Source organism: Podarcis vaucheri, assembly GCF_965113315.1.
Source record: "Podarcis vaucheri genome assembly, chromosome: 2".
In the NCBI taxonomy this organism is placed as follows: domain Eukaryota; kingdom Metazoa; phylum Chordata; class Lepidosauria; order Squamata; family Lacertidae; genus Podarcis; species Podarcis vaucheri.
In genome coordinates, this window is record NC_138760.1 from 90,464,548 (window position 1) to 90,490,367 (window position 25,820).

A 25,820-nucleotide genomic window follows, 5' to 3' on the forward strand; every position below is an offset into this window, starting at 1 on the left:
GTTAACAGACACTAGATAGTAAACAAGATAACAGGGAAGCAAAAGAGGCACTTAAAGAAGATTTAGTGGCAGCAGGCTGGAACTCTGAACTACTCACACTGGGAATGGTTTGCTTTTATTTCTAGCATCATTGAAGCAACAATAAAGGAATACCTTAACCCTTTGGCGCATAAGTGTGAATGTGTAAAAAAGAACATTATCGGATTTTTCTGTAACTACCAGAGAAAAATAAGCCAGGTTTCTTTCTATAACTATTAGAACAAAATTAGCTAAGTCTTAATAAGTTTAATGAGCCAGTTATTACAACCAGCCAAGTAAATGCACATTTTCTCTCTGTCTCTCACTACAGATACCTGGTATCCTTCCATCATGTGAATTTAAAATTATCAGAATGCCTGCAGAAGTTTTCTATTTGTTCTGAATCAACAGCTGATTACTATTTATTTTCTCTAACTAAAACTCTGCAAAAATAGAGCTCTAAGTTAACATCTCCTTTGTGTTTCAATAGTTTAAATTTATATAAACTTCAAATACTAAACCAGCCCCAAGTAGGAGAAACAACTTTAAAATAATAGAAAAGACTAATAACCATATTTTTTCTCCTTCTGGATGGTTCGGGGGAAATGTCTGCTTGCTATTATTATTATTATTATTATTATTATTATTATTATTATTATTATTATTATTAATTTTGTTCTTAGTGTTACTGTTGTTTATCATCATCATAGTGTTATTTTAGTAATGTAATTCCAGTGGCTTCTGCCTACGTGTAAGCCCAAACACATAAATTGCTGGTTTTCATACAGGAGGCGATCCACCTTTATTAATAAAAACTTCACTAGCTGAATAAGCTTGTAGCCCACCTAGCTAATTGCCCACCAATCTAGCAGTTCTGTCAAGTCTTTTAAGATTGTCATCCAAAGCCTTGTTCCAGGTGCTGTCACCATCTGAGGCATGGGAGTTGGTGACTCCTCACCATTAGAATACCCTTCCCAAGGCTTGTCTGTTACCTATGTGACACCTTTTGGGCACAAACATATTTGTTTTCCAAGGCTTTTAAGAATCATTAAAACCTGAAATTTTAAATGGTTTTATCTGAACTGAATTCTTAACTGATATGTCCTTTCCTGTTTTTATTTTGTATGTTTTCATATTATGAATATTGCATTTTATTTTATTTTTAGTATTTATGAGCTACTGTAGTAATGAAGGTGCAGAATAAAAAACCATAAAAGTAAATAAATAAGCAAAGTAAGTTTAACTTGCTATGCCAGCTCAATCAGCCAGCTGTCGAGTTCATTCACTCACCAGTTATGCTTACCCACCACCACTTAGTCAGTGTCTTGCCTTCTGGTCCACCTATGCCAAGGCATTAAGATGCCAAGGCATTAACATGTCTAGGTACAGATGGAGACTGGAGCAAGGGCCATATATTATTGGTTCATCTGGCTTAGGGTGGCCAGTGTGGTGCCTTCTTTTTAATACTGGACCACGACTCCTCTCATTGGCCATGCTGATGAGGGTTGGAATCCAACAACATAAGGAAGGCACCACATTGGCTACCCCCAGAGCACCGGCACTTATTTTTTTGCTGACCATTGCAGCCATTTTGTGCTGGCACCCACAACACTTTTATCATTGTAGAAGTACAATCACCTCATTTTTAAATAACTTACAAAAGCACTGGTTACCCCGATCCAGATCCTTGGGAACTACTGTATAATAATGGTTAAGTCCAACCGTCCAGTCAGGACTGGTCAAATGTTTTCATGTGTATGTGTGTGAAATCACATGAAGATGAATTATGTCTTGTTTGTGTTTGCATTAAAACAAGAATATGCTTTTGTATGTTGCATGCCATTGGGTACAGGAAATACAAGATAGGTTGCTTGGATTCACAGATGGGCTTATTCCTCTTCTTAATATTCTGCTGTTGTATAAGAAGACTAAAGGTGGAGACAGAAATTCATTCTATGGGCACATAGAGACAGACAGAAGAAACTGAAGTTGCTGTGCCCTGGAAGTATACTGACAGCACTGATGAAAGACAGACTTTCTCCCCTCCTGGTCAAAGCATAAGGTAAACCAGTTCTGTGGGTTTTGCAGCAGAGTTCATTTACACAGCATTTATTGGCTAACAGCTGTAGCCCTTCCTCCTGGGAGCAATTTAACAATGTTCTCAAATGGATTGTGCTTTTAAAAAAAGTGCCAGATGAACAGATAATTGTGTGAATTTTCAAGAAGCACCTTTTTAAAAAAGAAAGAAAAGCACAATGTAGGTTTTTAACTGCTCCAGGGAGGGGGTCAGAAGGGACTACAACTGTAAGCCAATCGGCACTGCATGCAGCCAGATCTGCAACATATATTGTACATATATTGTGAAGATGGGAATAATCTGCAGCAACTGTTATTTGCAGGTACATAAGCAGCTTAAAGTTTGGAGTCCTGTGGTTTGGAGATGGTATATCAACTATTCTACACATTATGTTTACTGAAATAAATGTTTGCTTTGCTTGACAAAAGCAGAATCTTACTGCATATTAGCCTAAATTAGTTATCTGGTCATGCCTATCAAATATCTCCTCTGGCAGCATCAGATGTGACATCATTGTAATTACCTAGAAAGACAAGTTGCAGGGTTGCTTCTTACAGAACTTCAAAAAGACATGAGTGCTCCCTCTCAAATCTCAGTTATGTGTCACCTATGAGATGTGAGAAAGCCAAGATCCACGTCTCTGTTTCAGAGACCTCATCAACATCAACATTTCAAAAAGCCTGATCCATGTATTCCCAGAGGGGTGTATTTGCCACTTCCTCAAGGCTGGATCCCATGCTACTCCAATAAGATACAGGTGACTATGGCTGCAATCCTATGCACATTTATTTGGCAACAAAACCCTACTAAGTTAATGGGACTTCCTTCCATGTAAAAATTCACGTGGAGTTGCTAGTATCAATAACTTATTATTCTAGTACTTGTTCACAGTGCATTGAATGTTGGCCATCTGGATTTAGCTTTAAAGAAAAGAGGACAGAAATGTAGTAAATAATGTTAATAAAAAAGCAAGCCACTCACGCAGTCAATGTTGTCAGACATGTTCAAGATTATGTAATTTTTGCCTGCCAGGTTGCTCCAGTCCTTGCAGGTCACCTGAAAAACACACACAGAGAACTCCATGAATTTAGCAGGAAATTATTTGGGAAGTAGTATAAACCTGTGAACATATGAAACTGCCTTGTGCTTCTAGACCACTTCTCCAACTGGCAGCATAATTCCAAGGTTTCATGCTGAAACCATGAGGCGTCTAAGGCTGTATAACCACTAAACCATTTATAGCACAAAAATGTAGCTCTCCTCAATCCAGAATATTTCATGCTCATTCTCACAATGCTGCTTTCAATCTAGATTGATACTTGTTTGAAAACCTTCCATGCCTTTTCCTCCCAGCACATGTCCCAGGTGAATGAAGAAGTTATTGCGATCTTGGTAAACGGCTACTCACAACATCATTGGGCAGGTGTTCACACACACACACACACACACACACACACACACTCCTTGCTTACATCTCTTTTCAAATGGACACACTCTGCAGGGTAATGCTGAATCAATCTGCAATGAAATTTTGTTTTCAGAATGAAACCAGTTTCTCAAGAAGTGCTGCGGGGCGTGTGGAGGGGAGGTCAACAGACATAGATTCGGTGTGGACTGTGTGGGGGAAAACAAGTGCTTATTCTCCATTGTTTCTAGAATAAAATGTTGTGTGTACACAGCTTAAGAGTGAAGATAGATGTATGTTTGAACAGGGGCAGGTGTGGCTCCAGTGGGCTGCCAAATAAGCTGCACTCCCCCTTGCCTTCATTTCTGAAGACACTAGTACAGATTATGGATCAAATCATGGTTGTCCCTTCCTTTTTGCCCTTCCCACACATGCTTCAGTCAAGCTTACCCACTTCTTTCAAGTACCGGCATGTTTATCTGATCAAATGTTTTTTGAGATATTTAAAATGCTTTGGGAAGGAGGTGGGAGGGCTCTAGGACCCTGCCAGAAACTCATGCTGCCTTTCCAAAGCCTGGCGCCTTGTTTATTCGGCTTGGCGCTGGGGCGGGGGGGGGGGGAGAAGAGTGTTGTAGCCAAATTTTGGCATCACTCCCCGTGACAAAGCAGTGAGCAGCCCACAGGTTTCATGTCAAAGTTCTCTTGTGGCCACTTGGTATGAAAAGTTGGACCGCCCTAATCTAGTAGAAGAGGCTACTAGTTTGAAATATAATGGTATTAGCTGACTATTTAAGTGCTCTCTTCAGGATCTCAAAGAATGAGCTACGTTGCAAGAGCTATAACTAAGTGATGGCGCTGTCCAGGAGGGGTTAGGCATTTCTTCTGCTCCCCTCACCTGGCTGGTATGAGGGATTGGCTGATACTGGAGACAAACACACATCTGCTCTGTGTTGGATCTGTGACCTGGGAGCTTGTGTGAAAACTTAATGGAGAAGCAAGATCTGTTGGGGTGTTAATACTGTGAGACCCTTCATCCTATGCTCAGATTGTATATATGTATAAATAAAGACATATATTCTAAAGACACCACAGCCTCCACTTCATTCTAAGGAAACCAAACATTAGGTAAAGTGCAGGCACCTCTGGAATCTCTCACCACTCAGAGATTGGGGTCGCATGCAATAATATATGTGACAAGCATTTGCTGGCATATAGGAAAGTAATCTTGTTTCCCAAAATCTTGGCCTAAATTCTGTGTAAAGAAGTGAGTTAAGGTCTATTCTTTCCCACGTTCAGCAGCATGCATTAAAAAGAAATGTCTAAAGAACCACCTTCACACAAGCCTGCCTGAATGTTACACTCATCATCAGAGACCTTCTTCAGGTCCCCCTGCCTTGTAATGTTAGGGTTGTGATGACCAGGAAGAGGGACTTCTCAGTCAAAATGCATATTTTTAAAATTCCCTTCCTAGGGAAACTCCCTGGGGCCAAACCTCATGTCCTACCAGCACTGAGTGTGAGTGAAAATTATTTTATTTGTCCAGCTTTCCAGAACGTTATCCAGCATCTTTTAACACTGTGGGAATTTTTTTTTTATTGATGCTGCTGGTTTTTAGCTGTATTGTATGAAATGCTTTTAATTTTTCTGCTGTTTTTATCCTATGGTTGCAATTATTGCTTCTGTGGCTATGAGCACCTAGGAGTTTTTTTAAAGTGAAGGGCAGCTTACAAATATTTAAAATAAATGCTTGTTTGTTAACAGGGAAAATGACACAATTCTTCATGGTCTCCAAAAGCAGAAAGCGTCCTCTGCTCCTTTCTTGTCATGAACATACACTTTAACTGAAAGACTGGAACTACCCCTTTGGGAAGGAGTATCACTTATTTCTGTAGCGCAACTTATCCTTGGTTGGCTCTACCGAACACAATAAGATGATGAGGCAGTTTGTGCTAATTGCCAGGGTGGCATTCCACCACCACCTCCTTTTCTTTTTTGACAGAGACAAATCTACTCTGCTATTTTCCAGATGGAACTAAATGCTAGGATGCCTTGCCTGATCACAGGAGTGGCCCATTTGAATGAATGCATTCTCACTATGGGGTCCTCAAAGACCCATCCACACATAAAGCTACACACCCATCATAGAGCACTAATTGTTCTTATGCACAACTATGCACTTGAAGGCCACATTGCTCCAGTGGGGAAAACCTCTTCTACACAATACACCACAAGTGACTCATATTCATGGCATTTTCTTATTGTCTACCTTTTAGTACCAATTGACTTTCTCATTTTGCAGATTAGAATATTAGTTTCTGTATAAAAATAATAATACTGCGTGTTCACCAGAATTAATTCCCCTGAAACTAACTTCAAGGTTGAAATACAGTTGTTTGTCAGCATTATTTTTCTAACCTTTAACAATGGAATAAAATTGTTAAGAAGAGGTGATGTCTCCTACAATTCAGGAACTGAAAATTCCTGGACTATAAAACCTGGACTCAAGAGCTGTTACTCCTAAACCTCAGCATCTCAGCACGGCTATACTTCTACAGCATTTCAGGTTCATGCCTTTTATGTTGCTGCTTAAAAATTTAAAGGCCATTTCACACTCGTACTAGCATGAAGGAAATTTAAGTAATTGTGTGCAAGTTGTTTGCCCTTGCCTTTGAAACACTGGGTTATAACTGAAATATTCAACATGCACACAGACACACACACAAAGGAATATTACCTGTGTCAAACTCCAAGGCACTCCTGTGGACAGCACAGCCATGTGGACATCTTCAGTTTGCAGTGCAAAGCTCCGTTCTGCTGCAGTAGTTGCTGCAACTGGAAGTTTTGTTCTATTCTGACTGGGAGTAGAAGTGGAAGTAGGAGCTGGGTTATCAGTCCAGTCCCAGAAACCCACTGAAGAGCTGGGGTTTGATGGGCTGCTAGAAGACCTAGAAAACGTCTCAGCAACAAGAGTGCTGTCCCCATGCGATCCTGCTCTTAGAAAATCATCTCCTGTCTTCTCCGCTGCAGACATTTCTGGGGCCACTGTCCCTTCTATGGAATCTCTTTGTCCCATTTCTGCTCCTGCTATGGGCTTTTGCCTCTCCCCTCTTGTGGTTTCCACTTCTTTTACATCCGCTCCCACTGTACCTATTGTTGCTATGGGTTCTCTGAGTTCCCCCCCTCCTCTTACTGTACCTTCTGAAGAAACCTCGACAGGGACCTCTGAGACAAGCTGAGGTCCTTTCGGAGTGGCTGACAAAATGGAGGACAGAGGCAAGAGGCTGGGTCCCATACTGCTCCCTAGATCAAAGCCTGAGGAAACATGTTCAGGAGCAGATTCTTCCTCTTGCCTGTCTGCAGCTGTTTCAGTCACTGGACCCATTCTGCTGGTTGTTGTGGAGAAAAGAATTGAGAACAAGGAGTCCTGGCTAGGTGCTTCAGGAAAAGCGTCTGGTGTTTGGCTGCTCTGAGGAGGTCCCTTTGACTGGTTTATAGGAAGTAATCCTTCCTCTTCCTCAAGGACACTGGTGGAAGGAGCTTCAGAGTCAGATTCAAGGGAATCAGATCGATGATGGAGAGTGGATGTTTCCCAAGGATTTTTAGCTTGTGTCCCATTTCGTTTAGGCAGGGCCTTCTGGGAGGCTAGTGGAAAACTGTAATCTAAAGAGAGGAGGAGAAGAGGTTTCATGAACAAACAATCCAGGGAGACTGGGAAATAGGAAACACACTCCTGAAATCTTCTTCTACCTTATATGACACTGCATAGATGTCTGGTTAGCAACCAATTATTCTAGTTGATCTACCATCCTTCTTCACCTGAAATTTTCCTTCTGTCTCAAAAGACTTCACCAATTTTCTCTCTCAGCTCCTTCAAGCTGAACTTCCCCAGGCAGCTTTATCCTCTCACTTTACTTCAAATTGCTTGTCAAAACCCATTTTCCCAGCAAAGCTACACAATGCTTAAAATCTTACATTCCCATGTAGATGGTACATGCAAATTTCATTCACCCGCATTAGAAACATTCATTCTTTTCCCCTTGACATTCTTCTTCTTTGTTCAAAACACTCCCCAGAGTATGGGGAAAAAAACTCCATTTATGAAGCACAATGTACATTGGTCACCAACCCTTAAAAATGATTCATTGCCAATCTTTCACGCTCAACAGGCTGAGTTTCTAAATATAGACATTGATTATTTTGTTTTGTTTTATTCATTTATTACTAACCTTCACCCTACAGTGAAATAAATAGTCCATAGTCAGTTTAATTGCACACTGGACACAACTTTTATTGATTATGGTAATAATCCAGGTGGTATAGCTTAGATCAAGTATCCAGTTTTTGGACAGCCCAACTGCTGGATGATGCATCCCTCCCCAGCCCAGAGGCTGGGGGAATCAGAAGAGAGTTATATAGGCATCAGGGACCCACCCTGGCACAGGCCCCTTGCCCACAACCTGTGTGCATAATGATAACCCTCACTCAGTCCCATGAGCTTGAGCTGAGTCTTTGGAGAAACCCAACCTAAGATCCCCTATGTGGTTCCTCCATTTGACTACAGATCCTGCCCAAGTCACCTGCCTTTCCAACAAATAAAGTTATGGCAAAAGCTTATACTCAACTTACATAGCTCTACGATGAGGGTGAAAACCTCACTACATGACCACCAAGTTTTGCAAAGAGTAAAGTTCCTGTCAACCAGTGGGCAAAAGAAGCAGCTTTTCACCCCAGCATCCATCCAAAGCCTTGTCACCCATGACTAGCTCCAGCCAGGCAACCCCTTGCAGTGCCCACATTGGCTCCTTCCCCCAATTGCACACATAGAAGAAGCAAGTCCATTGTGAAAGGGTGATGAGTAAGGGGGGTGGGTTGCATTTAATCAACGTACCTAATCCCTGATGCACAGCCAATGTTGATATACTATAAGTTCACACAGAAGATACAGAGAATCTCAGATGGCACTACATACTCATGGCGAAGGAACTCTGACACCATGGCGAATCCCACAGCATCTCTCTCTCTCTCTCTCTCTCTCTCTCTCTCTCTCTCACACACACACACACACACACACACACTCCCCTCAGCACTACTTTCCACATTCCAATTTTATGGAATTTTAGGAGGGTAGGGTTTCTCCCCCAATCAAGTTGAATGCACATAGCCCAAGTGAATAAGAAAAAAGAAGAAGTGATGCAGCCAAACAGCTGCTCAAAGGGCAGCAGGGGGCTTGATTTAGTTTCCCCAACAACAGCTGATCAGCACTATCACTAAGTATCTGACCTGGGCTTAAGTGCACATGTTGCTGGACTGCTGCCATGATGTCCAATTCATATCCCATAATTCTGGGGTGTTGTTGTGTGGCAGTGAATACCACCTCCCTGGATAAAAAGACATGTAACAACAACATCATAATACAAATGCTGCTGACTTGTGTTTATTGTGAATGCAGCTTTAGATACCTTAGAAGAGAATGGTTTCTATTCTGTTGGCTCCTATTTGTGGTCATTTGATCTCTCTAGACTATGTTAATATGCTGTATCTCTGCTGTTGTATTTGAAAACTCTAAACCAGCTTTAGTATCATATTTTGCCTTAAAAGCAGCTCCATTTGCACCAGAATCAAAATGTGTCACGTAAACACAACCTACCTTTGGGGTGTTTCAACATCTCGTTTAGTGCAAGCTACTGTCTTCACTTCAGTGCTGTTCACATGCCATACTTCCTTTTTCCCCTCAACAAGCTACACAGCTCACAGGCCCAGCATGTTAGTTTAGTCCTCTGAGCTGGCGGGCACACACACAAGCCTGCTGCCTTATCCAAGGCTGCCCCTGCCAGTCTTCATTCAGATGGCCTACTAACTTCAGATGAAAATCTTAAACCAAACAGTGCTGGCCAGATGCGATTCATGAAGTAACTATCCTAAGTCTGAGCCACAGATCATGAACTGAACATTATATGCTCTCCCTAAGGAAATGATGTACTCTGTTTTAAGGTCCTCAGGATGGACATTGGATAGCTTGCTGGAAAAAAACCAAAGCATAACCTGTCCCCAGTGGGAAGGAAAGCCCTGCCTAAGGTAATGCAAAGACAATGATTTAAAGGGTAGGTGAAAGGAATAGAATCATAGAATCATAGAGTTGGAAGAGACCACAAGGGCCATCAAGTCCAACCCCCTACCAAGATTTTGCTTGTGTTCCTTTTTGCAACTCGTAATACATTTTATCTTTGAGTGAATGGAGATACTAAAACAAATGCATAAAGGGCAAAACAGGCTACCAGTTATTAGATAAATTAGATCATAAGAGGAAAATTCACAAGGTACGGCCAGCCATTTCTTGCTTCCTAATCTTCCTTAATAGTTTAAATATAAGAGGCACAAAACAGTGTCCCAATCTAATACCACTAAAGCCAAGAGTTTATTTCTAAAAAAGGGAAAAGCCAGCCATACATATATTATGGCAACCAAGCAGCCACCTGGAACCCACCAAGAAACACTTCAGTGTAAAGTCTGTTCCATACAGGAGCTAAAAGGTGTTCAGAATCTGGTAAAAATGCAAACAACTGATCATAAATTGAAGTGTGGAAGTGATTCATGCTGGTAATCTCCTTGCCCAGCATGAGAATTAGGACAAAGGAAGCACTTTTTTTCCACACAGTGCATCATTAATTTATGGAAGTCACTGCGCAAACACATAATGATAGTCCTAGCTTAGATGGCTTTAAAAAGGGATTAGACAAAGTCATGGAGGATAGGCTATTCACGGCTATGAGTCACAATGAATATTGCAATCTTTAGGTTCAGAGGCATACTGATGGTGAGCAACAACAGGAGTGGGTTGGCGCCTTAATGTTCTGCTTCTGGGTTTGACACTATGGGAAAAGAAAACTTAAAAACCTTTGGTCTGATGCAGCAGTTCTCCTATGTTCAAGCTCCACCTATTTTGTCTGCAGTCGATACAAAGACTGCCCACATGGTAGTGCTAATCTAATAATTATTTTTTCCTAACCACCCATGTATATTTGTGGGTAAGTTTAAAACAAACCAACAACAACAACAACAACAACAACCAAGCCATACTTGGAAAAGGGAGGACCCACTGTCTTACTTTTAAGAGATGCAATCTGGCTGTAACAGATTTATCTGATTAAACAGAGGGAAATTATATTAACTAGCAATTGAATTACTGCTAAGTAGAAGCCATCTTATTAAAAAAAAAAGGGGGTTCTCTTGCTTTTCCATCAAGAGAACATTCATTTCTATTACAACCAGCTTCCAAAATGGTCCATCAACTTCATAAAACAATTCTAAAGTCAGTATGCTTACTTCTTAACACTTATCTGATTATAGGATCAAATAAGTACCGATGTCATTTATACTACACAAATGGAGGAGGAATGAGAGCCATTTCATACATGACACTGCTGACACACAAACTATCTCCATGTGGTGATGGTGTGGGGGCAGAATGTATACTGACACCTGTAAAGTACATCAGAAATATTCATTTTGTGGTAAGCACACAATCCAGGAAGGCATGCTTAATTCTTGACACATCTGCTCATAGAATAATGCTGCTTGTGCTGTCCTTCACAATTATTAACGCAAACAACAGTTTGTGTTCCGTTCTTCACAGATTCCTATGTAGGAAAAATGCCACGTGTAAAGAGGCCTTGAAGACAGGTGAGTGGATGATATTGAGGAAACAGAAAGCAATTATCAAAGTTGGAATTTGGCCAGAAAGCTAGTGCTCACACTCTAATCTTGTGTTATGGGATCTGTAATAGCAATGAGTGAGATTACCCACCTCTCATTTAGCAGGACCTCTGGAAGAAGCATCTATGTAATGAAACAAGTGTTCCATCAGCAACTGCAATTTTTGGTCATCAATGAACTTTAACCTTTAAATTGGACCATGCTGGCATAGGGAAAGAACCCAGCACAAGAATGATCTATTTAAAATGCCATTGTCCATTTAAACCCAGGGCACAAAAGAAACTATGGACACACACCAGCAGTTCCCAGCCAGAGTGCTGCTCAGCACTAAGCCTCTTAGGTGTTGTCTTTACAAGACACTTAATTTCATTAATGCTTGGCTAAAGATGAGATTAAAAGATGTAAATTTGTTGTCAGTCTGTGCACAGAAACCAGATGCTTTCAGTACAAGCTCGAGGGAAGGAGTGTTGCTGAAGGCACCTACCGGATAGTGCTCATGAGAAGTAATACGCTTTTCCTTCTGCTCAGAGCACATGCCCATGTATACAGTCAGATAACCTTTTATAAAGAGTAAGTTCAACATTTCCCTTTGGGAATGACATTGATTAGACCAGTGGCTATGTAGAATGTGATCTAGGCTGGATCTACACAGGTCTGTAAAAATGCTATTAAAGGCTATTTTAAAAACCATGATATATAGCTCTCAATGCAATTTCCCATGGCCGACAGATCACTGCTCTGTGGCGGCCTCTGGTGTCACATTTTTATAATGCATTTTTAACATTATAACCAACCAGTGTAGATTCACCCACAGTCAATTTCAATGTTCCTTTAATATATCTGGAACCAAGCAGAGAAAGTGGCTGCAATTAGCAACCAATGGCTTATCAGCACCGTCTCCAAATTCATCTTGCAGATTTCCTGTTCCTGCATTTTTGAGGTATGAACCACATGACATTTCCATTGCCTGGGTGACATTTCAATTTTTTTTTCCTGGAGCTAAAACCTGCTTTTTCCTAACCAGTAGTAACATAGAAAGGTTTTCCAAAATGATTACATGCCACTGTGCCGTGCAACATGCATTTGCCATATCATAGTTTGGGGACTATGCCATTTCCCTCTGTCTCTTAGCTCCTCTTCTGTGCTGCTCCCCAAACCTCACCCACCAAACCTCACCCCTCCTTGCTTCATTTCTTTTTCATTGTTGCTGCTGTTCCTTTCTGGGTGAACATTTCTCTCCTTTCTCTTCTTTCTGGGTGGATTAACCTGGGAGGAAACCCCCTTACACTCAGTGGGGCTTACTTATGAGGAAGAGGCAACCCAGAGTGAGGGGTACAGGCAGGAAGCAACACATTTACCTGAGAAGTCCCTTTGCACCCAACTGGGTTTACTGCTGAGTAGAAGTGCCTGAAACTGCGTTTGTTAGTTTAGTTAGTCAGTACGCAACACAGGCTGGATTTTCCTCTATTCACTGAATGGGGGCTGTTGTGAGACACTCTTCCTTTCAGAACACACAATGTGCTATTCCTCTGTCTATGTATGCGCTAAGAGCCATGGAGGGCTACAATGAACAAAAATTGGAAAATGACAATTTTCAATAGCATTCTGGAAGAGCCCTTTGAAACACAAGCCTCTCCCACCAATTTTAGTTCATGACTAGTGGCACTGCAGGGGTGGTTTTGCTGGGAGAAGTGTTGCTCTGTGCCCTCATATCCTTAGGTCATTGGGGGGGGGACAACAATCATTTTTTGTTTAGTACTTCCTAAAAGAACTGTCATGTGGTGTGTTGGAAAAACACCAGTTTATTGCTACAACACTGGCATATAGGCGGTGCTTAAAAACCTGTCTTGCTCTGCTTATGGAAGTCATTGTTACAAATTTCTGATTTAGAACCACTTATCATAATTCATTGCAAGATAATAAGCAGCAGGGTTTCTAATTAATTTTTAAACAGAAATCAGCACTCAACCTGTTGAATAATTCAATATGTTGTACAAACTAAGTAAATTAAATGCCATAAAGACATTGAGTTGGTTTAGGGGCCATGTTTCCAGTCCTCCAAATCATGGTGTAGACTGTACAATAGAGGATCAAGAGCAAGACCTTTGCTAACATGCTCTCCTCACACTCCTTACGGGACCAGTTTAATGAACATTTGATCCTCCCATAGTTTGTGTGAGCCCTCCAGACTTGGGCTATAAATCACAGTTTGTTTGACCGGTTTGTTTGGTTTAGGGGCTTCCTGATAAAAGAATAACTTTTGTGTGTGTGTTTTTAAGTGATCATATAAGGGAAACTGTGAAATAAGCATGTTGGGACTGGATATGTGATATCTGAAGCATCCAGGTGTGTGTGGATGTATAGGCATTTGGAAGAATGCAGCCCTTAACAAATGCTTCACAGTTAGAAAATAAAATGGGTATAGGTAGGACATAATGCCCAAAATGGAGCACAATCGTGCAAGTATTTATGTACAAGTGGAAATGGAAAGCATGTACCTAAGCAGTCCAAGTCTATTCAAAGCACATGAAGTTATATTCAGTTTTCTACATGTATTTTTAGTAATATGCATATTTTTCAGGTACTGGGTTAGCATGCATGGCAAGAACTTGTCAAAATACTATGACAGTTGCACGGAACACCAGAACAGGGGAGCTTTTTGTGGCGTTGCACATAAGAAGAATCACAATTAAACTGCCCAAAGCTCCAACACCAGCACTGTCTAAATATCGTGACAGGAAACCTTTCTATCCCATTAGTAAATATGTAATACTAAATTAAAACACAGGGGAGATAACAAACATCTTGATAAATGCTGTATTTCACAGCTCATGATTCCTTACAGTTATGCCAGAACCTCCCTGCCCTCGCCGCTCTCTCTCTTACAGGCAGGTGTCTATAGAAAGAGACAACTTGAAAGGATATAGTGTTCTACTAACAGACGAAACTCAAACTAGGCTGGTATCCACTGAGAGAAAAATGAAAGCACAGAAGGCAGTAGGGGTGACAATAAAGGATGAAGGTCAACTTCTTGCATTGTACTTAAAAAGCAATGCCTGAAAATCAGGTCAAGATTGCACAAGATAATCTCATGAGCTTTGCAGAAAAACCAAATACGCTCACACCCTTTTTCACCTCATATCTCACTCAGCAGGCATATCAAAAGCACACTCTTAAAATGGTGGGTTGTGGGGGTTTTTTTTTTGCAAGGGATATCGTTTGAAAAATGAGGCTTTGAGGAAAGGCAATATTTCTATAAAACACTGGGAGTGGAGAGAGGAGGATTAAGATTTTAGCAACTATTTCTGCCAAGTCCTAACGCAGCAGCAGCTTCCATGCATTAGTTATATCACTACGGTGTTCTACTCGTACATAATATTGGTGGTAGATCTGCAGAATGTGCAGTGCTTATTTAACAAGAAACTCCTGTTCAGAAGCTGTCCCACAGGTCCCCTGAACTATCCAGCTTGCATGGCAATGATCAGGAGCCTCATCAGCTCTACTCTTCCTTCTAATCCCAAGGAGGCATCTGTTCCCTCATCCCAAACCTACCCAACTCAACCTACATTTTCCCCCACCGTGGAGGCTTACTGTAGAATGGCCACAATTCACTCTTCATTTACATAGTGTCATCGCCAAATTGTTGTTCACCTGTGTCTTCCATATGCTACTTCTATCTCTCTCTCTCTCTTTTTTTTACCACAGAAAACCTTCTGGTAAAGAATGGAACAGGAGCACAATATCCACGGCTGATTGCTAATCTTCAGTCTTTTCCAAGAGGCATAGTTTTTACACATGCAGTAATACCTTTGGCAGCAAATCTACTGATACTTGGGTGCTCCTTCTCTAGTTCCTTTCCGGTTAACACCATTTTATCAATATTTTAAAATTTGTGATTTTTATTATTTATTAGCACTAACTATTAATGCACTAATTGTAAAAGTGATTTTGGAAACACTTTGCTGCCACAATTTCAGCCATTTCTGAGCTTCAGATCTGTATTATAGCATAATACTTACACCCACACCTCTATACCTCCCAAAGTGTGGAAAATCAATGGAAATTATCCCTGTAGCTAACAGTGGAAGAGCAATTATTAGAAAGTCCTGGAATATGCCTGCCTGGAAGCACCCATGAGAGGATTCCATCTCATGGGACTCTTAAGCTTTGCACACACAACTCAATGGAAACAGATATGAAGTTAGAATGAATCCCATCTTTCTTCAGCCCAAATCACATCAATTTGAGAGAACAGAGGTCTTCCCAACAACATACAAAGGGGGGGGGGAGGGATAAAACAGACTACCTGATGACTGTCCCACATACAAGCTGGAATCATTTATGTCTCCACCATCATCCCAAATATACTGGGACTGAAGGATCTTGGAATCTTCATTCTCCTCGCTGGAAAAGCCCGAACCAGGTGAGGCTAGCAGGGCATTGGGGACAAGGTCTGGTTCTGACACCTCCAAGTTTGGCTGTTTGCTGGTATCTAGAGACTCTAAGTGAGACATTGCTGAGAAATCCACGAAGGAGGTTGAGGTCAGTCCTTCAGTACCAGGATCTTCTGAAACTGCACAGTAGATGCACAAAGAACCTACAAACAAGAATGAGAGCAATATCAGTTTTAGTAATCATACAGAACCTCAAAGGAGAAGAAAAAAAAAAGTAGTGAAGCTATCTCTCTTCAAAAAAGGGCACCCAAAATGATCAAAGGTTTGGAGCAATGTTACAACATTTCAGGGAAAGACGAGTAAGGAGGGAGATGATTGAGGTGTATAAAATTATGCATTTGGGGGAAAGGTAGATAATATTAAAACCTCTCTCATAATATTAGAACCGACAACCAGCCAATGAAGCAGAATTTTAGAAGCCTCGGGACGGACTAAATGAAGCATTTCTTCACAAAGCACATAGTTGAACTATGGAATTAATTCCCGTAAGAGTTAGTGATGGATATCAACTTGGATCATGGGCATAGCCAGGATTTGAGGGGGGGTAGGCCATTTGTTGGGGGGGGGAGAACCTCAGTTAGCTATGCATTTTTATTGATTTTTATTTATTGGGGAGGCAGCTGCCCTCCCCCTTGGCTACGCCCATGACTTGGATGACTTTAAAAGAGAAGAAGAAGAAGAAGAAGAGTTTGGATTTGATATCCCGCCTTTCACTCCCCTTCAGGAATCTCAAAGCGGCTAACATTCTCCTTTCCCTTCCTCCCCCACAACAAACACTCTGTGAGGTGAGTGGGGCTGAGAGACTTCAGAGAAGTGTGACTGGCCCAAGGTCACCCAGCAGCTGCATGTGGAGGAGCGGAGACGCGAACCCGGTTCCCCAGATTACGAGTCTACCGCTCTTAACCACTACACCACACTGGCTCTGGATTATACAATGCATGGAGGTGGGGGTTATCAATGGTCACCCGCCACGGTGGTTATGTTCTACCTCCAATGTCTGAAGCAGAATTATAATCTGGCAGAATACCAGTTGCTGGGGAGAGTGCTGTTGCATTCCAATGTCCTGTTTGCAGGCTTCCTGTGACCACGCAGTTAGTCACTGTGGGAACAGAATGTTGGACCACATGGGCCTTTGGTCTGATCACGCTGTCCATACATTCTCTCAAGAACAGTCTCTGCCTTTACAGCAACATTCTTACAGTGGACGCTTGGGTTGCGAACGTGATCTGTGCGGGAGGAACATTTGCAACCCGCAGCGCCGTGTCTGTGTTTGTGTGGGTTGTGATTCAGCGCTTCTGTGCATGCGCAAAGCGCAGTTTAGTACTTCTGGGTTCAGCGCGGTCTGCAACCCGAAAACACGCAACCCAAAGTGTCTGTAACCCGAGGTATGACTGTACTGACTTTGGTATAGCTACATTATCCAAAGCAATCACACAAAAGTGATGAATATATTCTCTGGGGGAAGAACATGATATTCAGGTATGAAAACCACAATGCATCCACTGCAGGGAAAATTAGATACTGCTGCAACTGAAGCAACCTGAAGGAACCCTTTTTAACGCTGCACAAACCAGTGGGTAACTATGCATGTATCTGCATTGAAAAGTGACTGCCTAGAAAGCCCTTAAGCCTTTTTGAGAGAAAAGCTGAAATACTGCAGATGAATGCAAGACGTCTCAGTGACAGAACCTAGTAGCTTCCCATTCTCATCTGCAAACAGAGGGGTGGGGTGGGGAATAGTCTGTTTTGCGTATTCATTTCATAGCCATAGAGAAATAGAATATATATTCTGAATATATATATATATATATATATATATATATATATATATATATATATATATATTGCTTTCGTAGATTTTCACGGGTACAGGAATGCAGGTTTTGGTGTCTTCGGGTGTCTTCCCGTGTAAGAGTCGGGGTGTCTGTGCGACGTTTCGACGAGGTCTCACTCGTCATCTTCAGGCTGGTGCTTTCGGCTTCTTGTTACTGGAACAGAGCAGAATCTGGTGTTTGAGTTCCTATAAATACTGTTGAGGGGTGTGGTGTATAGCCTCCAACGTTCTGGGCAGAGAGGAAGTTCTTAGATTAGTGTGCCTTTTCTTCTTTTGTTCCTTAATTACTTGAGGGATATCTTGAGTGATTTCATGAGTGATATTCTGATATATTCAGAAACAGATATATTTAATCCACTAAGGAAAAAAGGTACACCCTTGCAAATCCAGATAATTTCCCCCGCCTCAAATTCCTCCAGAGTCTGGGTCATGGAGTTTAGCAGTGACTGAGACACCAATTCTGAGGCTACAGTATTATCAAGCTAAGGAGTCAAATTGGGTTCCTGGCTCTGAGCACTATGTTGATGATTGAGGGACCACTGAACCTCAGGTTGGCAGGCAGGAATCCACTAATCCAACTCTCACAGCACCAGAGCCCACAGAACTGGAGCTAGGACCCTCATGAGCACTTTCACCTAGGTTTGAGGAGCAAGTGCGCCCCCATACCGTACCTTGCCAGTTGAGTGCTGCTAGGAGCACAGCAGACAGAAAGTTATGATACACAGAACTGCCTACCTTTTGACCAAAAGGCTGGCCCTAGTCTTCCACAAGGGGACAAAGCCTAGGAGAGGTGGACTGGAGGCAGAGCCACAAAAGAGCTCCGTTCAATGCAACCCATGTTGTGGGAAGTTGCTCACTAAGAGCTGTCCTTGGTGCTGTAACAACCGACTAGCCTTGCCCTATGCGTTGGTCCCTCAATAAGAACAGGACAGATTCTACATTGACCACAATTATTTATTCTCCTTTACTGCATCTTCCTGTGAGATCTTTGGTTGGTCACTATGCTAATAGGAATTCTAAAGTCCAGTTTCCGTTTTCCAAGTCACCCTGAGCAATTACACCCTCAGTAACTGCCCACTCACTGTTCATTCCAACTTCAAAATATTCTAAAGAGAGATCCTTCATTATGAACGAGGGACTGTGTTTTCACTGCACTGCAAAAGAATTTGTCGCTTTGATAAGAAGGCTTTCCCTCATTTTGACATATCAAGTTTCTAGAGATGCATGTGCTTATCTCTGCAGGCCGAGACAGAATTAACTCTGTAAAATAGACTCTGTAGAACTAAGAATTGCACCCTGACCCATGACATTTAAATAGCTATACTGTCTTGATTTTGTTTGTTTTTGATGTGTCTACGTTTAAGAGTTTATGTTAATTGAGTGGTCAGGAACCTATAGGCTGTGGGCCTAATGACACCCGACAGAGGCTGGTCCATGGGGCCATTTTGGGCAAACCACTACCACTTTTCCTGAGCCTGGCATCATGCCAGGAATGGAAACTTTAAGCCACAGCTTTAAACTTCAAGCCACAGCTAAAAGGAAGAATAACCTGGAGCGCTCCCAATTTTTCATTTGTGTCAAAGTCAGCACTTTTTGAAATGGGCATCTTTTTCTGTCATACTGAGCAGCGAATTGAGAGCACACTTAACTGGCCAGATCCTATTTCCTGTGTTAAAACTATATCAAACAGCAAAACTTTGCTATTGCTCAATACACATTACTCATTAAAATAGGGAGAAAAAGTAGTGCTGTAGTTGGAAAGTCATGTGAATTAAGCAAGCAAGGTGTGCATGTACTACATGGCTGTTATGGTCCAGGAGACCATATCTGTCTAGATGTACAGAGTGTACAGAGGGGTGGGTGGCAGCAGTTACCCAAGTTAGATTAGCATGTAAGCAAATGGGCAAGTATTAAGAGGGGGTGGTTTGGTACCCAGAGCAGTCTTTGGATTGGGACTCCATAAACATGAAAACAGAAGGGAGAACTTACACACTATTCATTCCAGAAACTTGAAATCAAAGGGAGTGCCTTTTTTGAGCCTTGGATAATGCTTGGTCTGCAAGAGCTTTTCCACAACTGATTCATCCTTATTTTTGGAGACTTTTTATTGCCCTGTGTGCTTTCTCATTTTAGATCAATAAAACAAAATTAGCTAAAGGAGATCAACTAAGACAAAGGCAAATACCAGAGATAGCAAAAGTATGACAGGAGCAAGCAGCATTGAAAAGAAGTGCACTGCAGCATAAAGCAGCCAACCAAGGCTTCTCTGGCCATCCCAAGGGATGGACAACTCTCACCAAGAGTTATTTGCACATAGCTGAGTCAGTCAGTCACTAAAGCCAAAACATGCTCCATTATAGAGCATGCAGCATGCCTTTGCAGGTCAGATTATATCTTGCTTGAATACTCTCCTAGCTCAGTCTAAAGGAGAGAGAGATAGAACAGAATTGTGTCTAGGATTTTTATGCCTTCACACAGCAGCTGTCACTGAGCTATTATTAGAACTACAGCAGCATCTTGAGACCCCCCAAAAGAGAGGGGTGTGTGTGTGTGTAAAAAATTGTTGTGCTTGGACTATAAACATATGCAAGTGAGATAACAAACACACACTAGCTGCACTCAGAATAGACTAATCCTGTTTATCTGCTGTGGTGACAGATATGCAAGCTGCCATGACTGGCATGAGCCTTTGATTGTCAAATTGAGTAAAACTACCAGCCACTCCCAATTCATCCATGATCTCAACGTAACAAGAGACTCCAATGGGCCTGACAGGCAGCAGAATGCCATCCAACCCACCTCCCTATCCAAGCCATGTAACTGTTTGCCTATGCTGCACTGCTGGTGGTGCTAGAATCTAGCGCTGGCCTTGAAGGCCCTAGTACTAAGGACCCTATTGCCTAGTTGTGTTAATTTGCTTGTGTGCACAAGTTCATAGGATGGGATAGGTACAGAGGCACAAAGAAATGAAAGTGTAAAACTGGCAACCTTATATGCTATGCAGCCAAAGATGTATTTGCTACAATGCGTACATGTGACAAAGCTGTGGCAAACCACAGTGCCCTGGTGCATGTACCTGTAAGATACACATGGTTAAAAAGCACACGTTTACTGCATACATATGTAACAGTTTTATTAGTACATAGGCCCTCTTAGATCTGCTGTGCATATATCTGTTAAAAAAATGAAAGTGTGGATTGCTAAGACCATGTAAAAAATGCCTAACAGGGTAACGTCTTAGACACAAGATTCACCTTCTCTTTCCTTCTTGAGGAACTCCCATCAGTGTTACAAAGAAAGCCAATACAGATTCCTGGGGGGGGGGGGACTGGCAAGGTTGCTTCATATCTCTTTATTAGGTAAATAATGTTCTATTCCTTGAATGCTGAACTAGAGAGACACCAATTGGCCATATTGCATAACATAATGTATTCTATATTTAAACCAGTGGTTCTTTGGCTTTTACTGTAACAGCAGTCAATTTATTACCAGATTACACACAGCTACATTTACAATTCAACCCTAAGCATGTTTACTCTGAGAAATAAATTCTATGGAGTTCAACAGAAATGCAATAGTAAGTGAGTTTCGGATTGAAGCCTCAGCCAAGAAAGGTGAGGAGTGGTTTACTAACCTGGTTGAAACTCGAGGAGCATGAACTCTTACACATTGGGCAAGCCTTATACAGTTTCATGTGCCATCCAACAGTATACTGGATAGAAAAGTATATCTCCCTCAGTGAGAGAAGAGGGAGGGATACAAATAATTATTAACGTGGTCTCATGAATCTTAATTTCCATTCATCCAATTCTTTGGCACCAATTCAAACTTTATGGGTTGGATGCAATGTTATTTCTACTCAGAGCAGACCCACTAAAGTAATGGACATTACTTCCCCAGCAGCCTAAGGCTCCTTCATCTTGTCTCTCTTTGTTCCACCTTCTTCGTTTCTCTGACTGTTCTGAGAGACCAGGGGGAAGGGGAGGGAGACTCCTTGGATTCTTCTGCATAATCTCTGTCTCCTGCCCACCCCCTTCCTGCCTCTGATTCTAGAATGTTACTGCCCCAGCCTCTTCCTGCTCACCAAACCCTGTTGCTTCTTCAGCTTGACACCTCCTCCTTCCAGTCTGCTCTCTTTTCTCCCTCTGACCACTCATCGTCATCTCATCACCAATCCCCTTCTTCTTCTCTGGGGGTTCCCTAGCTGGAGCTTCCCATTACTACTCTGCATCCAGCCAGTCCATGGCTGTTCTCTACTCAACTGTTGGGCGATCCTAATCGTAAGGTTGGCAGTCCTCATGGCAGGGTGAGCTCCCATTGCTCTGTCCCAGCTCCTGCCAACCTAGCAGTTTGAAAGCATACCAGTGGGCGTAGATAAATAGGTACCGCTGTGGCAGGCAGGTAAACGGCGTTTCTGTGCACTCTGGTTTCTGTCATGGTGTCCCATTGCGCTAGAAGCGGTTTAGTCATGCTGTCCACATGACCCAGAAAGCTGTCTGTGGACAAACGCTGGCTCCCTCGGCCTGAAAGCGGAGGTGAGTGCCACATCATGTAGACAAATTTGACTCGACTTAACTGTCCAGGGGTCCTTTACCTTATAAGGTTTGGGAATTAATACAATTCTTGATAGTTTCCAGGTTGGTGGCAATAAACCTCCAGCTAAGGTATCTTTGTACAGTTTAGACATATGTATGGGACCATTAAATCTTTAAATGTTTTATAAAATACTATTGAAAAACCTACCTTTAGATTTTTAAGTACAGTGGTACCTCGGGTTAAGAACTTAATTCGTTCTGGAGGTCCGTTCTTAACCTGAAACTGTTCTTAACCTGAAGCACCACTTTAGCTAATGGGGCCTCCTGCTGCCACCACGCCGCTGCCACGCAATTTCTGTTCTCATCCTGAAGCAAAGTCTTTAACCCGAGGTACCACTGTACCTCTTTTTCCTCTTCTGTAATTGCCAGTGGGGACTACTTCCGAGTAAGCATATACAGGATTGTGCTGGAAACGTCTCTCATGTCTACTGCCTTCCCCACGCATTCTCTATAAAAGTCCTAAAGCTTAAAAATGCGGTCACCTGTGAGGAGCCTGGCCTTCAGGGGAGCTAATCCCATTAGTGCAAGAGGTTGTTCCCAGCAGTTTGTTTACCCTCATTTAACACTGAACTGTTTACCCAGTTTAAACCCTTTAAGATTCATGATCCGGTTTACCAGGCTGGGCTACTATCCTCAACCAAAGAAAAGAAATGCTAGCCAAAGCACAAGAATTAGCAGTTGTGAAAGTATTAGCAGTGGGCTCAGTCTGACGTTTACTTCCCTCACTGAGTATGAACTTAACCCTGGGAATTTCAAGACCTCAGCTAAGTTGAGCTGCAGAAAATTTGCTTTTGCAAAACTTGGTGGATCTGAGAGCCAAGTTCTTGGATTTGCTTTGCGCTACTGTAACTCTAATTTGCACAGCAAACTTCCACCGATGCAAAACAAACTCAGCCCTGCCTTTTGGTATTTTATTGTTCAAATTGGTCCTGCAAGAAGTACATAGCTCTAACAAAACAGCACTAGCTATATGCAAGTATCAATGTGTAAAGATTATGCTTTACAATCTTCATTACCTGTCTTCAAATATTCTTCCCAGTTAGCAGGTTAAAGTACTAACAGACTGTGAGATGTCTAATGCTCACTGAGCAATGGTAATGGCAAAGCAGGGATTTGAACTCTGGTTCAGCTTTATCATTGTCAACTAGGAGCCACACGAATTCTACAAAACCTCTGGTATACTACTAATACCATTGCCCTGAGCAATATCCACACATGTTTTGCCTACAACAAACCAAGTCCTTACAAAACACAAGTATAGGCCTGTATATGCGTACCTCAGCCTAGAGTGCATCTCAGTCCTGCCAAGGACATATAAGACATGAGGCTTTATGAGAGGCGCCAGTGCAATTATACAGAGATATTTGTCTCTTTGGACTTGTTCAGGGAAGTTTTAAAGACAGATAGAAAACTGAGTGAAGACTCAGTGTACTGTACTGTTACCTTTTATTCTCTTTGTAGCCTCCAAGAGATATAGGAACAAGACAAAGATCTCCTGACTGTACCTACAATTATGACTGGGTCTACACATCATTTGCACTTACACAGCGCATTTTAAAACAGGTTTGTTCCATTCTCAGAAATTAAAACCCAAGCAAATTCCTGGGTGCCAACACGAAAAGATCCAAGGTAACCAGATACCAAGGATTTTCTAGGCCCTGGCCAGATCCTTTTCCGGATTCCACAAGAAGGAAAGACTCCTGACTAATTCTTCTGCATTGAGCCTGGCCTCCTGACTTCAGGCATCCAAGGAGTTTGCTCTAGTTTTCCCTTTCTTTAGACTCCTTGGTGCCTTTGTACAGGAGAAAAATACTCAGCCTAAGCATGCACAATTGCCATTCCCAATCTGACAGCAACTCCTGGCACCCCTGACATCAACTGGGCTAACTGGAGTTGCAGTCAAAAATATCTAGAGAGCACCAGGTTGGGGAAGGCTGCTGTGCAGTCTCCAGTTTACTAGCAAGGAATGCTTCTTAACAGCTGCCACCAACAAGTTATTACAGCCATCGAGACACCTGAAAATAAACACAAGCCTCAGGGAAATAACTGCATTAAGGCCCAAGACTTCTCTGTTCCAATCTGTGTCCTGAGCTTCCTCTGCTAATCTGGGCAGAATGTTCTTTTCTAAGAAAGCATTCAGCAGAGCAATCTAAAAAGTCTCTTGTATAAAACACATTCTAGCTATCTAACAGATAAAACAATTTTGTTGCATCAAGTATTTAATACAGAGAAACGGCACAAAATTAGAACATGCTCTTTCTTCACTGCTTTGTTTGTGTGTAGTTTATAAATTCCTTGATCCTTTGTTCAGCATACCAAACAATCCAAAATGGCACCAGTTGTGTGGTTTCTACGCTAGCCCCAACACAGAGCGCCTCAAGCCTAGCCATATGCCCTTATGCAAGCATCAGTTACACTGCAGTACAGCGGACAAGAGAATTTTCTGGCCTCTTTCTGAAGCCTAAAATGCCAAGCAGATCAGACCTGTCTGCCTCCACAGCCCTGGGCCAAGCAGAACTGGGCAAGTCATGATAATCATCATGCGCTGGAATCGCACTATCACATCTCTGCCAGATGACAAAGTACATTAACATCAAATTTGCTCATATTCTCAGACCAGACAAAAATGGAATATGAAATTCACTTCCTTGGAAGGCCTAGTGAGTGAATTACAGGAATGACAAGCTATTCACTGAGTGGCAGACCAGGGGGGCTGGCCTGGCCCACTTTACCTTTCAGGCCAGTTTAGCCGGCAATCGGCCATTAGAAGCAGTGTCCCGGCGGAAATCGCTGAAATGTCTGGGAAAATCCAGACGTACGGCAACCCCTTTCGGCATTGTCGTTTTTGTCAATTTTCCTTAAAAATAGCTCAAAAACTTCAATTATTTTTATTTTTTTAAAGATTTTGCAAAATATGCTCAACAACTTTGGCCCAAAACCCCCCACAAAAATTCAACAACTTTTCAGTCTGGATTTTCACATTTTGAAATATGGCAATCCTAGTTTAGACAGCTGTGAGGGAGCAATGATTTGACTGTAAATTGGAGAGAAATCTGAGGTGGGGTTATGGATTTCATTAATTGAAACTTTCCCCCTCGATATTTGAAGCACCGTAGCTGGCAGAGTTAAACCAGACCAAACAGAATACAACACGCACACAAACATATATATACAGTTGGATTGACCACAACATGGAGGGTTGTGCCTTTACAATGGAACCAAGTAAAGTGAAGCTGGCCAAACCTTAACCATCATGGCCAGCATAGGCGAAGCTTATCGCAAGGCATGAAAAGGCGGTGAATGTGTGACTCAAATTGCCTTCCAACTATTTAAAAGTCATATCACGGCACAGTTAGGGGGAGGAGGAGAAGACAGGAATGAGAGGAGCTTTATCACAGTTTTAGCGATTGTGGGAATCGCTCACAGAATTCAGCTGGCAAAGTGGGTGCAGCCGAGGTCACTTCTTCTGTAAAAATAAGCTACCAGGGAATAAAAAGGAAATCAAAATTCTGCGAACAGCAGCAAGAAGACTACAGCGGTAGGATTGTAGCATACATTTTACACAGGATGGCTGTCAAAGAAAGGGAGACTTGTTCCTCAGATGAACAGCTGTGGCATGGTGGGGGGGGGGAGCCCATTCCCAAAGGACAGCAGATGCAGGTTATCCCCAAAGCAGCGACACAGTTAACAGAGCAAAGGACAAAACTCCAAGGAAACACTAGGC

General features: G+C 42.1%; 1 protein-coding gene and 1 long non-coding RNA gene across 4 annotated transcripts in view; one reads left to right on the top strand and one right to left on the bottom strand.

Moving 5' to 3' along the window:
* The window catches only part of PODXL2 (podocalyxin like 2), a 56,435-nt gene that overhangs the window by 15,431 nt on the left and 15,184 nt on the right, over positions 1-25,820 (bottom strand). For 2 of the 3 annotated variants that reach the window (XM_082209754.1, XM_082209755.1), the window contains exons 2-4: positions 15,520-15,810; positions 6,235-7,160; positions 3,077-3,151 (exon numbers count right to left, since the gene is read on the bottom strand). In XM_082209754.1, the coding sequence (XP_082065880.1) occupies positions 3,077-3,151; positions 6,235-7,160; positions 15,520-15,810 (1,292 nt within the window). Of the gene's footprint in view, positions 1-3,076; positions 3,152-6,234; positions 7,161-15,519; positions 15,811-25,651; positions 25,677-25,820 lie in introns of those variants that run through there. The other variant, XM_082209756.1, reaches the window with a different exon arrangement.
* On the top strand, positions 9,494-15,031 carry LOC309525570. Its single transcript, XR_014216429.1, has 3 exons — positions 9,494-9,575; positions 11,134-11,180; positions 14,919-15,031. It is a non-coding gene; the product is annotated as an uncharacterized lncRNA (long non-coding RNA).